General features: G+C 37.6%; 2 protein-coding genes across 2 annotated transcripts in view; one reads left to right on the top strand and one right to left on the bottom strand.

Annotated features, from left to right (window-relative positions):
• DNAJC17 (DnaJ heat shock protein family (Hsp40) member C17) overlaps positions 1–14,557 on the bottom strand; it is a 30,717-nt gene that overhangs the window by 7,508 nt on the left and 8,652 nt on the right. The window contains exons 6-10 of the mRNA XM_070931322.1: positions 13,923–14,016; positions 13,267–13,316; positions 11,964–12,041; positions 10,536–10,616; positions 8,267–8,389 (exon numbers count right to left, since the gene is read on the bottom strand). Of these exons, the coding sequence (XP_070787423.1) occupies positions 8,267–8,389; positions 10,536–10,616; positions 11,964–12,041; positions 13,267–13,316; positions 13,923–14,016 (426 nt within the window). The remainder of the gene's footprint in view (positions 1–8,266; positions 8,390–10,535; positions 10,617–11,963; positions 12,042–13,266; positions 13,317–13,922; positions 14,017–14,557) is intronic.
• Positions 433–980, top strand: CUNH15orf62 (chromosome unknown C15orf62 homolog). The gene has a single exon (XM_070931321.1). The coding sequence runs from the start codon at positions 433–435 to the stop codon at positions 961–963; it is 531 nt and encodes a 176-aa protein (XP_070787422.1). The 3' UTR covers positions 964–980.

Raw genomic sequence — 14,557 nt, 5'->3', positions numbered from 1 at the left:
GGGCCCTCTCGACGGGAAGAAGCACTTCCCCCACCCCCCATCGAAAGTGATAAAAATATAAATAAAAATACCAGTAATAAAAAATTTAATTCTGAGATAAATTTCTGTTTAAGATGGAGATGTATTTTCTTGCATTTGGCCTTTGATATCAGAAACTACACTTAGTATTCTTCTCAAAACCTTAAGTTACTTGAAGGGCTGCAGAATTCTAGCAAGGAGAATTATTGTGAAAATTACATTTGCAGCATTCCTTACACATTCTTTTCTTTAAGAATGTAAGCAAGTAATAACTTTGAATACACAGACCTGCTTGTTAATGTCTTTTTTCTTCTTCTTCTAGCAAACACGAAAGAAGTTCTCTACTCCAGGAGTCTCAGTTTACCTGAAGACTATTGATTAGTTAGCAAACATCACTTTACTGCTTCTCTCAACATGGACACATGGCGGAGAGGATCGATTAGGTCCTCAGGTTTCTTCAAACGGCTCTCATTCAGGAGGAACAAGAAATTGGGCAACCAGGCTATTATCATGAACCAGAACAGCCAAACATTAGACTCCAATGAACAGTATGACAAAAAGAGATTCCTAAGAAATTTCAAAGAAAACCCAGACTATTTTTCATGTCAAAGTGAACAAAATCTTACCACTAAAACACAACCACCTCCCAAACCACCTCGCTTATATCTGGACACTGCCAGCTGCCCCAATATAATAGACCACAGAGAATCTTCCTCTACAGATATATCCTTTTTAAGCACTTCCTGCCATTTTCATAAGGCTACTCAAACACAGCCTGATCTATTATACAAAACCCAAACCATGAACTCTGAAACTCTCTCCAGGAACAGTAAGCCTCCTTTTGATCCATCAGACCCCTTCCTTTCCTTCACACTAGATTTGGGACCCTCACTCCTGGATGATGTTTTACAAACACTCAGAAAACAGAATTTACTATTAAATTAACTGGAATTCTCACTAAAACCCAGAAATTAATCATACTGACTCTTCCAATTCATGGACTAAATTGTTTTTGGTTCTTTTTAAAATAAATTTGTTCCCATAGGTTATGCCATCTCTTAGAAGTTGCCATTAAATAAATTATGTTTTCTATCTCATGTTGATAAGCAGGCAATATACTTGCTATACTTAACCAATCAGAAATTCTAGACAATATGTGTATGTGTAAGAGGACGATGGTTCTGGCAGGAAACTCTGTATCTTATGGAATGTATGGATTTGTTTCGGTAAAATAATCTTAAATATCTCAGAGCTCAATTGTTATACATAAGGTTTTGATAGGACACGGAGGGCAAGAGTCCTGATCTACCAATAATGAAATGGGAACTCTAAATATGAAGTTTATCTTCTTTTGTGCCAGTACAGAATTTTTCTAATTTCTTCCTTCAATTTGGGGGAACTGATTGGGGGAATTAATAACTGCATTTACTTCATACTATGAATATAAAATGTGAATGTATATGCTACTCTTTATTAAACCAAGTTGCTTTATTTCCTTTGCACATTTTTAAATTTCCAGTGACCGGTATTTATCTAATAGATACCGTATTTTTTGGAGTCTACGATGCTCCGGAGTATAAGATGCACCTTAGTTTTTGGGGAGGAAAATAAGAAAAAAAAAAATTCCACCTCTGTCTTCATTCATTGGTATTCATCTGGCTAGTGTCCTTAGCAAACAGCCTGGTCAGCTTCAGCACATTAGCCTGATTCAGCACGAGCAGTTGACTGGCGGGTGGATCGGCCTCCCAGAACACCCCCAATCAACTGTTTCCAGAGGTGAACTTTAGCAACAGGTTCACTGGTTCTGAGCGCCCGTGCATTGGGGCAGATACGCAGCTTCAAAAATGCAGCTGATCATCGCAGGGCGCTCCAGTGAGTACAGCAGGTGAAGCACGGAACCAGTCCGACAAGGCAGCAGCTGTTCCACGTTGCCATTTTGGCCTCTGCGCCTTGCCTTTTCACCCTCAAAAAGCTCCGTTTGAGAGGCTGCGTTTGTAACCTGAGTTTGAGAGGCTGCGGCTGCAAATGCAGGCTCTCAAACAGAGCTTTTGGAGGCTGCAAACTCAGGCTCTCAAACGGAGTGTGTCTTATACTCTAAAAAATACGGTAAATGGGGAAAGTCTTAGTATTACCCTTTGTAGCCTGGCATCTTCAAAAGTATTTGGGTGCAGCTTCCACTATTCCATCCAACTTGATCACTGCTGTGATGAAACATATCCGAAAGATGTGAAATTTGGAAAAAAAGGCTACCCTACTATATCAAATACTGTATCTACTACTAGCAATCATTTGCCTCATTGTGGTTTATAGTAACATCAATTAAAGAAGCAAAAAGCTGGAATGAGGAAACCATAGTTTCAGAAGAGAGCAGCAAGGGACTTCATCCAAACTGGATCAGAGTCCCACAGCAGTTTTGTTGCCAAATTAAAGCAACTGCATTAGGCAGATGCAAACATGACTAATGCTATAAATACTTCTACTGAATTCTGAACTCCACCTATTGCTTAAAGCTGAATTGTGACATGAATTCTTGATATAAGAAGAACTTCCATTGTTGTTTCAACTTCAGGGTGATATGAGTACGTCAGTGTCAAAAATTAGCTCTTGTTTACTTCTTCAGGCTGAGAACAAATATAGCTAGACTTTGCAATTATCTCATTTTTCTAACACACACACACACAAACAAAAATCAATAACATTATATAGTTCAAGGGGATTGCCAACAAACAGGTTTAAACCACAAGATGTTTCCTCCTAGATGCATGAGAATGACAACATTTGTACAATATAGGCCTATAATTGCCATCAAATGGATAAATCAACCCCATGGGTGACAAGAAAAGGGGAGGTACTGTGTTTTCCCGAAAATAAAACATGTCCGGATAATAAGCACAATCGGGGTTTTCAGCATGTGCAATAATATAAACCACCCCTGCAAAATAAGCCCCCCCACCAACTACTTAACACGCATGCACAGCCGGTCCCGCCATTTACTCTGTTTGCTTGCCACACAACCAAAATGATTTGAGGAGGCGAGGCCGGAGGGGGGAAAGGGGGGGATATGCCATCCCCTCCCTGTTCTTTATACCGGCCAAGTGGCCCAACATGTCCCACCCCACCCCATCCCAATGGCAACAGCAGCCTGGCTGCTTCCCTTCCCCGCCATCTCTTTATCGAGAGGGGTGGCAGGTGGGGCGGGGGAGAAGTAAGATGCGTGGAGTGAGACGTGGCTCCCCTTGCCGTCTCTTCTCTTCCCCCTCCGGCAGCTGTTGCCATTGGGGTGGGGTGGGACTTGTTGGGCCGGTCAGCTGGCATGAAGAACAGAGAGGGGAGGCGACGGCAGCGACAGGACATCTAGTCCCATGCTCGTCGCCTCCTGCACTCTCAAAATAATAAGACCCCCCAACAATAAGGTTAAGCCTTATTTATTTTCAGGGTTATTTTCAAGGAAACACAGTACAAGGGAGGAATCTGTAGTGAAACTACCTCACAAAATTTAGAATAGGAAGTTGTAGGAAGGTACTTTCCCACTGGTTTCTTTGAGCAGTGTAATTGTAAAACATTTTCCTCTCATTAAAATCAATGAGATAGAACGAACTGCTCCAGTTCCAAGCACAATGTAACTTGCAGGCCCAGAAGAGGAATGACAGGACTTGGGGGCAGGTATTATTTTTAGCTACTGATCTCTTTTAACATATTACGTGGCATGTGTCATCACAATAAATCCATAGGGGATGTTCACCTATTCCACCAAACTGATTACATAAACATGACTAAATGCGGTTTACTACAAAACAAATCGGTGACATCTGTTGTCCTCTCTTTTTATTTTAGTTTTTATTTTTTGCCATAATATACTTAACAGTCTGAAAGAAAAACTACCACAACATACAAAGCAGTGTAAATATAAAAAGCAAAACACAAACAAGAAACAAAGCAACACAAAAGGAAAAAATATACGTATTTATATACCACAGGGCCCTTCAGATGTTCACTCATGGTCTAATTTCTTCAGAACTTGACTACTACATGTTCTACATGGGACTGCCCTTGAAGCTTCCACTGGTCCAGAATGCAATCATATGGGCAGTAATGCCTTGATATACCCATGTAATACCTCTACTTTCAAGTTGTATTGGTTGCCATTTACTTCTGGGTGTCATTCAAGGTGCTAGTTACCTATAAAACCCTATATGACATAGTACCCGGTCATACATTATCTGTCACTAATAGCATCTGCCCAGCCGACTCAATCCTGCAAAGCAGATGTGCTGAGTTCCTTCAATTAAACAAAGTCCTGTATCAAGATCCAGGAGGGACACCTCTCCTGTAGCAGCACCTGCCCTCTGGAACAAGTTTCCTCCCAAGATCCAAATGGCCCCATTCTGTGACTGTTCAGAAGAGCCATGAAGACTCGGCTGTTCATCCAGGCCTTTGGTGAAAGAGACTGAGACCCCTCACTTAATTCCATCTGGTTAGTCACAGTTGCCACCTTTTAATCTTTAATGTTTTATTGATTTTATTGTAGTTTGTTGGTTAGAATATGTTAGCTATTGCTTCTGAAATTCTTACAAAACTAATTCCTATCTAGATAATATTCTTTAATTGTCTGGAAAAATAAACAATAGGTATAGAATCTTTTCAATTATTCTTTTTCAATTATTCCAATATAGATAATCCTTGACTTATGACAACTGAGCCCAAAATTTCTGTTGCTAACAAGGCAGTTGTTAAGTGAGTTTTACCCCATTTTACGACCTTTTTGCCACAACTATTAAGTGAATCACTGCAGCTTTTAAGTAAATCATGCAGTTATTAAGCGAATCTGGCTTTGGGGATCCTGCAATATTCATAAGTATGAAAACTGGTCATAAGTCTCTTTTGTTCAGTGCCATTGTAACTTTGTCCACTAAATGAGAGGTTGTAAATTGAGGTCTACCTTTAATTTAAGGATTTCAGAAACTGCTTGCACATATAGTTCATACTATGTGATTAAAGGATGTTTTAATTGAATGTAGGGCTATTCTGCAATTTTAAGTGACCCACGATCTTCTTCCAAACTAATTCAGCACTGAACAGATGCTTATCACTTTAATTATTTTCAGTTCAGGTACAAGATATTCCTTCAGGATAAAATACCATTCTTTTATCCTCTTTTAATCTAAAAATATACTGATATAAAATATACTTATTTCCTACTTTTTAGCAGGAAATCTACTATGAACACTAAATACATGACCTGATATAAATTGCAATGTAATTACATTAAATTGCTGCTGTGTAGTCAAAAACATAATTCATCAATGGATCACCTAATAATATTGGAACAGAACAGCCCAACCTCTGCAACCTAATAAGGACTTTATTTATTTAGCACAACTACCTCACCACTATAAGCTATATACTTAATTGGAGCGTCTAGTTCTTTTTTTAACCCTTTAGCAAAGACATGTCAAATGGCCTCTTGAAAAGAAGAAAAAACAAAATAAGTAATAAAGAAAAGATTTCATAAGAAGCAATAGCTAGCGTCTCTCCTGAATCATTCTTGACTCCTAGTGACTCCATGGATACACCCATGTTTTTTTGGCAACATACGGAAGAGATGTGCCTCTGTGTTCTTCCATAATGTTTTTTTGAATTTCTCATTTTAAACTCTTGAGGATATCCAGGTAAAATCTCATTCAAATCTTAATCAGATTTGATTTGCTTAGCTTTTTTGAGATCAGGCCAATTCAGCTAGATGTTGCCATCTTCAATAATAAGCAATACAGGTAGTACTCGACTTACAACCATTTCTTTAGTGGCCACTGGAAGTTACAATGGCACTGAAAAAAGTGACCTATGATCAGTTTTCACACTTATGACCATTGCAGCATCCCCATGGTCACATGATCAAAATTCGGATGCTTGACAACTGGCATGTATTTATCACAGTTACATGTCCCAGGATCATGTGATCGCCTTTTGCGACCTTCTGACAAGCAAAGTCAATGGGGAAGCCAGATTCACTTAACAACCGTATTACTACCTTAACAAGTACAGTTATTCAGTTAACAATTGTGGCAAGAAAGATCATAAAATGGGGCAAAACTCAACAATTACTTTGTTCATCAATGGAAATTTTGGGCTAGATTATGGTCGTAGGTCAAGGACTACCTCTACTTAACACCAGGGTTCTATTACCAAAACATGAGCAAAACCTTTTAATTGTAGTCAGTTGATCCTCTTTCACTCTTAGGATTGGGATGTAGTAATATATAATATATATTGGGACTGCTTGCAACAGCTCTGCCAATCTTGTGAACATTAAAAAAAAATTCAGCCCAAAATTTCTATTGATCAGCAAAGTAGTGTAGCTGTTGAGTTTTGCCCCATTTTACGATCTCTCTTGTCACAATTGTTAAGTGAATAACTGCATTGTTAAGTTAGTAACAAATAACCCATATAACCTGGGGTTTCTGATGGATTCTATCCAGTTGAGTATTGCCAGCCATAGCATTTTTCTCTAATGCATTCTGGTCAAGATAAGCTATGGCAGTAAAGGCAGCCCTGTGGAATAGGAGTAGAAAGGCAGTCGCTCTAAAGAGCTCTAAATATGTCCAAGGTGGAGCTACACAGGGCGCAATAAACCTCAGCGTCACTGCAAAGCAGTTTCTCAGGACCAGCCACTGTGAATTAAGCCCAAATTATCGAATTCCCTATTAGCAAAGTAATAAGTAATTATTACTTATTATCACACATAATAAATGCTTCTTTAAAAAAAACTGGCAATATACCTGCTCATTAAGTACACAACAGCTATTTTTTTCACCCACATATTGCCAGAAAACTGTATTCAGGTCATGTGTAAAGGAAAAAGGAGGCCAAACTAAGACTAATGTCTCTTAATTTTATTTACATTTGAGCAGAGGCCACAACACTTTGGGTGGGAAATGGGGACAGGAATATATTCCCAGCTCACATATGTACAATTCTTGTTGGAAATAATGGAAGTTGTACTCAAGGAAGGGTCAAATTTCAAATTGGGTGGGTGGGTGGGGGGAAGACTACTGTAGAATTTTTTTTATTTATTTATTTGTTAATTTTTTTGCCGCCTATCTCGCTGTGTGGCTGCTTTAGGCGGCTTACAATAATTTAACAAAGATCACATTTACAATGTACCTACAGATTCTCCTTAGTTTTCTTACCATCACCTACAGGTAGTTCCATCTATCTGATTTTGTGTCTGTAAATTATTTAACAGATTATTTTCTAATGGTGTCAAATAGATGGAAGTTATAAAATCAAAATAAATGAACATTTAAAAATAAAACACTGTATTTGTAGACATATTTCACAAAAACACATTTTTGCCATCAACAAAAGAAAAAAAAAACTATCATGCTATAAACCATAGAACAAAACTGTCTTTTAAAGTATTATTTTAAAGTCTACAAGTCTATGTATCTATTTGGAGATTTGAAAGTGTAGTTAAGATATTTAAGAGGAATTTTCAATCTCCATTTCAGGGAGATTGTATCTGAAATATTTCATACTGCATATTTGCAAAAAAAATTTATTAAATTAATGAGTTGCTTAAAAATATTGAGTGTTCCCAATAATTAAGAGGCATAATTTTTATTCTGAGTGTAGGGACAAGGTAACTATGGTCCATAGTTGCAAAAGGTGTGGTCCAAAGAAGACAGAGAAGGTGTGTTGTTTCCCCTTCTAGCCATTCTGCTTGAGATAGTTGGGAAGGGAGGGGGAGGTAAATCTGCAATCCACATGCACATGCATGCAGCTCTGAATCTGATAACATGAGCAGCTCTCAGCATCAAATAGATTGCCCAACTTCTTTCTGAAGCATGAGTTCCCAGTATAAGGAACCTTTGAGGGCTACTTATTTATCCTAATTCCCTTACCAGAAAAACACTATCACATTTATCTATTTCGAAGGCTCCCATTTCTTCAGCTACTAATATTATTTCTTCTGTAACCAACCCCAAGAAAGTAAACACTGTGGATATTTCATTCCACATTCCTAATTAGTAGTAATTGTATGAATTCTAGCCTAGTGGGTATACATGAATTCCAAACTAAAAACAAATGTCTATTTGGATTCACTTAGAATAAATCTGAAAAGAAAAACTTGTGGCTTAAAGAAAGCCTTCCAAATCAGAAATATAAGAAATATGTTGGCAGCACTCAAATACACGTAAAATAAAATTATACTTTAAAACAGAATAAAAGCAGTTTGTATTGGTGTTACCTGGGATATGTGTGGGTGAATAGTGCCATCAGCAAACACCGTGCTACTCTGTGGTTGACCTTCCAGCCAGGTGATTTTTAAAGGATTGTATGTTAGGCCAACTTCATTCTTCACTGCCATCTCCTAACAGATAAAAACAAACAGCACCATGTGATCATCTGTATTTCATTGAATCCTACTTCGGTAATTAACTCGAGCAAACAGAAGAATGGCTGCAGGAAAATAATTGAATGGCTGTGTAAAAAGGACCTGAGAAGTTCAGTCCAGGCTTGCTTTGAGTTCCCTCCCAAGTTGTCAAATTAATTCATATCATTTGATATAGGATATCAACTGACAGTAGGACAATAATCCAGTTGGATGTATCATTTTACAATATATTGTAATTCAATAAATATCAATAGATACTTATATCAAACAAGAGGGCATTTTACAAAGAGATAAAAAAGAATAATAATAGTAATGACATTCACCCAGAGGTACTTGAGGGTAGTTTCTCAACTACTGTGAACATTTTATATTTTACATGCAGTAACTTCATATAATCCTCATTTAGCAATTACCTCAGACAGTGACCATTTGCAGTTACAACACTGAGGAAACTTTGCAATCAATGCCTACATTACGTGTTGTACCTTATGATTCTTGATGAATGTATCTTTTCTTTTATGTACACTGAGAGCATATGCACCAAGAAAAATTCCTTGTCTGTCCAATCACACTTGGCCAATAAAAAAAATCTATTCTACAACCTTTGCAGCTTCTCTCTCCACATCAAGTGTCCACCCTTACAGTCAGTTAGTAAGTGTTGTCCTGTGCCTGACCCATTTTTTCCTTCTCCTCTCTGGCATAACAGAGATTGCCTAACAAGCTATCTTCCCCAGAGCTTCTTTTCTCTGTGTAGTGCATAGCTAAACTGCTCTACAGACGAATTAATAAGCTCAGCTCTGTGACCTTAATTAGTTGATTAGAATCCTCCCTCCAGATAGCTTGCACTGCTGTCTGACATGGAGGGGACCCCCTAATCAGTTTTACAAAATGCTTTTGATTGCCTCTTAAGCAACTCACTGCTTGTAGCCACTAGCACACTAGGCAAATAACAGTGCAAGAGCATTCCTTTCAATGTATATTCCCAAGTGCCTGTCTGTTATAATATCTTCCTCTCCAATGAATAAAAATGTAAACATTAATTCTCTTCTTGATAATTATCCTAGCACCAGAATAAACATACCAAAAGATGGGGGAGCAAGGGGAAAAGGGCTATAAGATTTGTTCTTTTAACCAGCTTCCATGTGAGTTGAGTTCTGAAAACATTCTTCAAAGTTTGGAGTTATATTCTTCTGATAGATGTGATGTCACATAATCACCATTTGCGACCTCATGCTGGTTTTCTCACTGACCTTGCTCGTGGAAAGTCACAAATGTGGAAACTATGGGATGTGCAGCCATCGTAATTTGGATGCTTGGCTAGTCACCAAGCATCCAAATCGCAATCATATCAGGGGTGGGTTCTAAATTTTTTTACTACTGGTTCTGTGGGCGTGGCTTATTTTATGGGCGTGGTTTGATGGTCATGTGACAATTCTTTAGGATTTAGCAGAGGTGCTGGTCTACCAGGCTTTTAACTGCTTACAGAGCTGTACCAGTCTACCCATTTGTTCTTGGAGCGTTCCGGTCTACCCATTTGTTCTTGGAGCGTTCCGGTCTACTCATTTGTTTTTGGAGGTACCGGTCTACCTATCTGTTTTTCGAGCACACTGGTCTATCACCACACTGCCTTTTAACACTGATCAGCTGTAGGACAGCCTTTGAAGCCCCGCGGCAAGAGTTTAAACAGTTTTCTTCCTTCTAGCCGATCAGCTGGGACTCGAGAGGCAGCGAATAAATTGGGGCAGGGCCAAATAAAAGGTAAGAATAACACGGGGGGGGGGGGGGGAGGGCCCAGTTCCCGAACAAAGAGAACCGGTTCGGTGATGTCATATTGTCACCACTACCGGCTCGGCCGAACCAGGCCAAACCGGGAGGAACACACCACTGAATCACATGACCATGGAGTCACTGCGACACCTGCAACTTTGAGGACTAGTCGTAAGTCTCATTTAGTGCATTGTAACTTTGGATGTTTGCTAAATGAGTGGTTGTTAAACAAGAACTATCTGTGTTTTATAATGCTACCTTCTTTAATAATTGTCTGCAGAACCTCTTACATTAGTGTAGCCACTGTGGTACACCTCCATATTTCCAAGTTAAAATACAAACAAAAATAACTTACAGCAGCTTTCACTGTTGCAAATTCCACAACTGCACTTCCAGCCTTCTTGTTAGAGATCAGCAAATTAAGAACTTCACCATACTATCAGAATAAAAAAGAAACGTAATGTAAGATATAGGCTGAGTTTTCAGAGATTTTACTATAGGGGTCACTGATTCACAAAGGCAATATTATAGTCCAGAAATGATGCAGACTCTAAGAAGAAAGGCACCAGCCAAATTATTCTAGTGGACGGATAGGCAATAAGTGGCCTTTTAAAACTGAATGGACAGCAACTCCTACTGATCATTCTAGCTAGGGCAGAGGGACAGCTGTATATCATCAGGAAGAACCATAAGTTGTCCGAGCAGTTACTCCTTAAGTATTAATAGTAACAAAGCAAGATATTATGTAAATTAAATATTTACCTTAATGTTTGATAATTCTGCTTCACTAACAGTCCATATCATATTGTGTAATTTATGTTTTATTTCACTCACACACACCGATGTGTCTTTGACTAAATTATTTTTCATTTCCTCTTTATTATTGGACTGTTATTATTGGACTTTTAGGTTTTTCTATTCATCCTCTGCTTATATCTGGTCAGATTAACCCTTCAATTTAAAAGCTTAAGCCAGTTCAAGGAAGGTGATACTTTAGTTTTTCTTTGTTGAAGAGGATTGCTTTTTGAGTTGTATTAGATAATTAAACTTTTTTTTTAATTAAGCATGATTCACCCATTCTACATATTGTATGGGACAGTTATAAAGCCTATATGTGAGATCATATTATTATTAATGCTTTTAAGAGAAAACAAGAAAAAATCTTCTGCATCAATAGCTAGAATATTTGGTTAAAGAGGAATTGCTAGATTAAGCGAAGGATTCTATGAAGCAGGCCTATAGTGAATTTGTATTAACCAAAGTGACATTAGATATTAATACATATTATGCAATGCCTTCCTTTGTTAACTTGTCTGGAAAAGATTTATAACGATCATGGCATGCTCTCATCGGTGTATGAAAGAATTTATATAAAAAGTCTTTGCTTATTCTTACAGAAGGGCCATAATTATACAGAATAAAAAAGTGGCATTCTGGTGACCCTTCTACAATGAATACACATATGCTAATGAATTTAGTCTGTCTGCTTTTGTTTACTCCTACTACTGTACATATTTAAACAATCCCCAGATTGTTCAATGCTGCCCTAATCAAGATACCAAACAAGCTAGAATTCAAAGCACAAGACCAGATCATGGACTTCAGCTGTAGAAGAAAATAAACCAGAATTTTTAGTTCAAATGATTGCTCAAACTGAATGCACCCGCGTATAGCTCATTCAAGCCAAAGCAGAATGTACCAAAAGCCTAGTTTATCGCTCCATATGAATCTGAATAATATTAAGCAAGGCCAATTATGGTAAGGAGACATTTTAGTACAGGACCTTTTGTAGAATTTGCAGTAGAATTTCTTTTGAGTAACCTCCATTAGTTTCATCTTCTTTCTTGCACTTCCATCGAAGCTGATAAGAGAAAAGCCACAAATTAGTTTCACATAGTGCAGGCTCCAAGGCCTACTGTATATCAACACCTGCAATTTACTTTCATTTCTACCTATATATTCCAATAACTCTTGTTTGTCTGTTTCAACCTTCAATTGGGAAATATGGTGCATCATAAGAGCAACCATTTTTGGACCAATGTACCTCAAACAGATTAATTTAAAGAATGTATCCAAAATTTGGGGTCCATTACTCTTATGGGAATGAAATTTGGCAAAGGTGTGGTCACTTCAGTACTGCCACACTGCTGTAGTCAGCTGTGCTGCTGCACTACCACAATCTGCCAAAATCAGGAGATTGTCATTTCCAAAGCTCTCTGCCGGCTTTTTGCAAGCTGGCAGGAAGTTGGAACTCTTCTGAGGTGATGATGGTACCGTATAGCATTGTGGTTAAAAAATAAAATATTTTGTTTTAAATATTGTCAGTTTCATTATGCCATGTGGAAAGAAAGGGGGAACAACATGGCCAACAGATGACATCAAATGTCACTGAGAAATTGTAAGGAGGAGCAGCATACAAGAATGGATGAGGTCAGGGCAATATGTCTCCATGATCAAGCAGTCATCACAAATAACATGAGAGAAGGAGGGAGAGGGGGAGAGGCATGCATGTCTTCAGAATGATAACAAAAGGCACAGAAGGAAAAGAGAGGAAGAGACAAAGAAGCCAAAAAATGGACATCTTCAGGGACAGAGACAAAAAACAAAGATCAAAGGAGATGAAGAAATCAAGGATGAGAGGGCTGGACATCTCCAGAATGACAAAAGCCACAGAATGAGAAAACAATGACTCAATGGATTACAAATTGTCTAGTGTTACTATAAATACTATGAATTAGAATTTGTACAGATACTGAATGAACTTTCACTTTGAGGCATATGGAAGCATTCATATTTTAGAATAACGAAAACTTATTACATACACCAAGTAGCATCTGGAAATCTGTCAATATTCGAAGTGACAGAGACTTAACTTCTAATTACCTTTATCCTAGAGCCTAGATTCTAGATTAAAGTGCAAGGAACACATTAAGGTGAAGTAAGTGACAATTCCCATAAGGAGCGAGGATGCCAAGGGCAGTCCAACTGTGTGGGAGGCTGCAGGCGATCCATGTGGCTTCTACTGATGGAATGATAAATTAGTTGTTCATCTTTCTTCATAGCTCAAATTTTTGGGGATGTCTTACTTTGAGCTTGGGTGTTCCTTTGCCATTCCCTCCATACCCATCTTGTTTACCTCAAAGAAATCAAATAAAATGAAAATTATGGTTGCAATAGTTTTGAATCTAAAAAGAATATATTTTGGCTAAACAAAATCCAGTGTTCTAGTTCAGTTTACATTGTTTGATCTCCCAATCTAAACTATTACATTACAGACAAAATTTACACTATCCTGATATACAAGTCAACAGATGTCTTAATTTACTCTGAACTCCCAGAGATAAAGCATCATTGTCCGTAAGAATAAAGAAAAAAAACCATTGGTAGAAAGACTGAAAAGCAAATCTCTCATGTCAGTCGGCACTGACGAAACTGCAACAAAGTTAATCACAAAGCTGTTGATTAACATTCATTAAACTAATTTTCATTTCCTCACTTTTATGATAGGTATAAAGTTCTTGGGAAATAAACAACTGTCTAAAGTCGTGTTACAGAGTAAGATGCAATCCTATGCATTTAGTTTGGAAAACGTTCTAGTGAATTCAAGGAAAATTACTTCCGAATGGACACAAAGGTTCTTTGATGGATTTCCCAATTTAACTCTTTTTTTTTAAGCTTCATGTCAGAATTAACGCAAAACATCCAATGTCTAAAAAGCAAGGAAAAGATTTCTTGGTCTTACTTCGTATTCGCTCTTTCTCAAGCCGGATTTGTTCTTGGATGAGTTTTTGTTGTTCCTCCAGTTGCCGAGATCCCTCTTCACGTAACCTTTGGATCTGGGGTGAGTAGCAGAAAAGAAAAATCCTGGCAATATTGCTTTAAGAACTGTCTCTAATAAAAAAAAATCTACTTACAATTTTTTGGGGAAATGTCATAAGAAGTTGACCTATCATTTCTCTAGCTCCACATTCTATTTACTGATCACAATTAAATAAACTAAATAGATTTTTTAAACATGTGAAGTATGAACATAGAAAATTGTCTATATCATATTATTTAATCATCTTGCTTAACAATCTCTACATTTATTGGAGAATTCTTAGGTCTGCAAACAAAAGTTATATTGGAAGATGTAAAAACTGACATCTGAAACTTTATCCATGCAAAGCAAGTGCTTTCCATTGAATTAAATAATAATTTCTCTGTGCTTGTTTGCTTGTGCATTGAAGCCTGAAAAGCAAATATATTTTAACTAGGATCCCAGCATCATTTATTTATTTTGTAGAATTCAATAATTCAGTAATTCCATTGTTGCTCCTGAACATGAATATATCAACCAATGTATTTCATATAAAATAACTGTTTACCACAATAATC

This window comes from Pituophis catenifer, unplaced genomic scaffold (genome assembly GCF_029215685.1).
Source record: "Pituophis catenifer annectens isolate HBS135680 unplaced genomic scaffold, rPitCat1.0.hap2 SCAF_1, whole genome shotgun sequence".
NCBI lineage: Eukaryota > Metazoa > Chordata > Lepidosauria > Squamata > Colubridae > Pituophis > Pituophis catenifer.
Note: the sequence above shows the minus strand (reverse complement) of the source record. Positions and strands in the feature narration are given on the sequence as shown.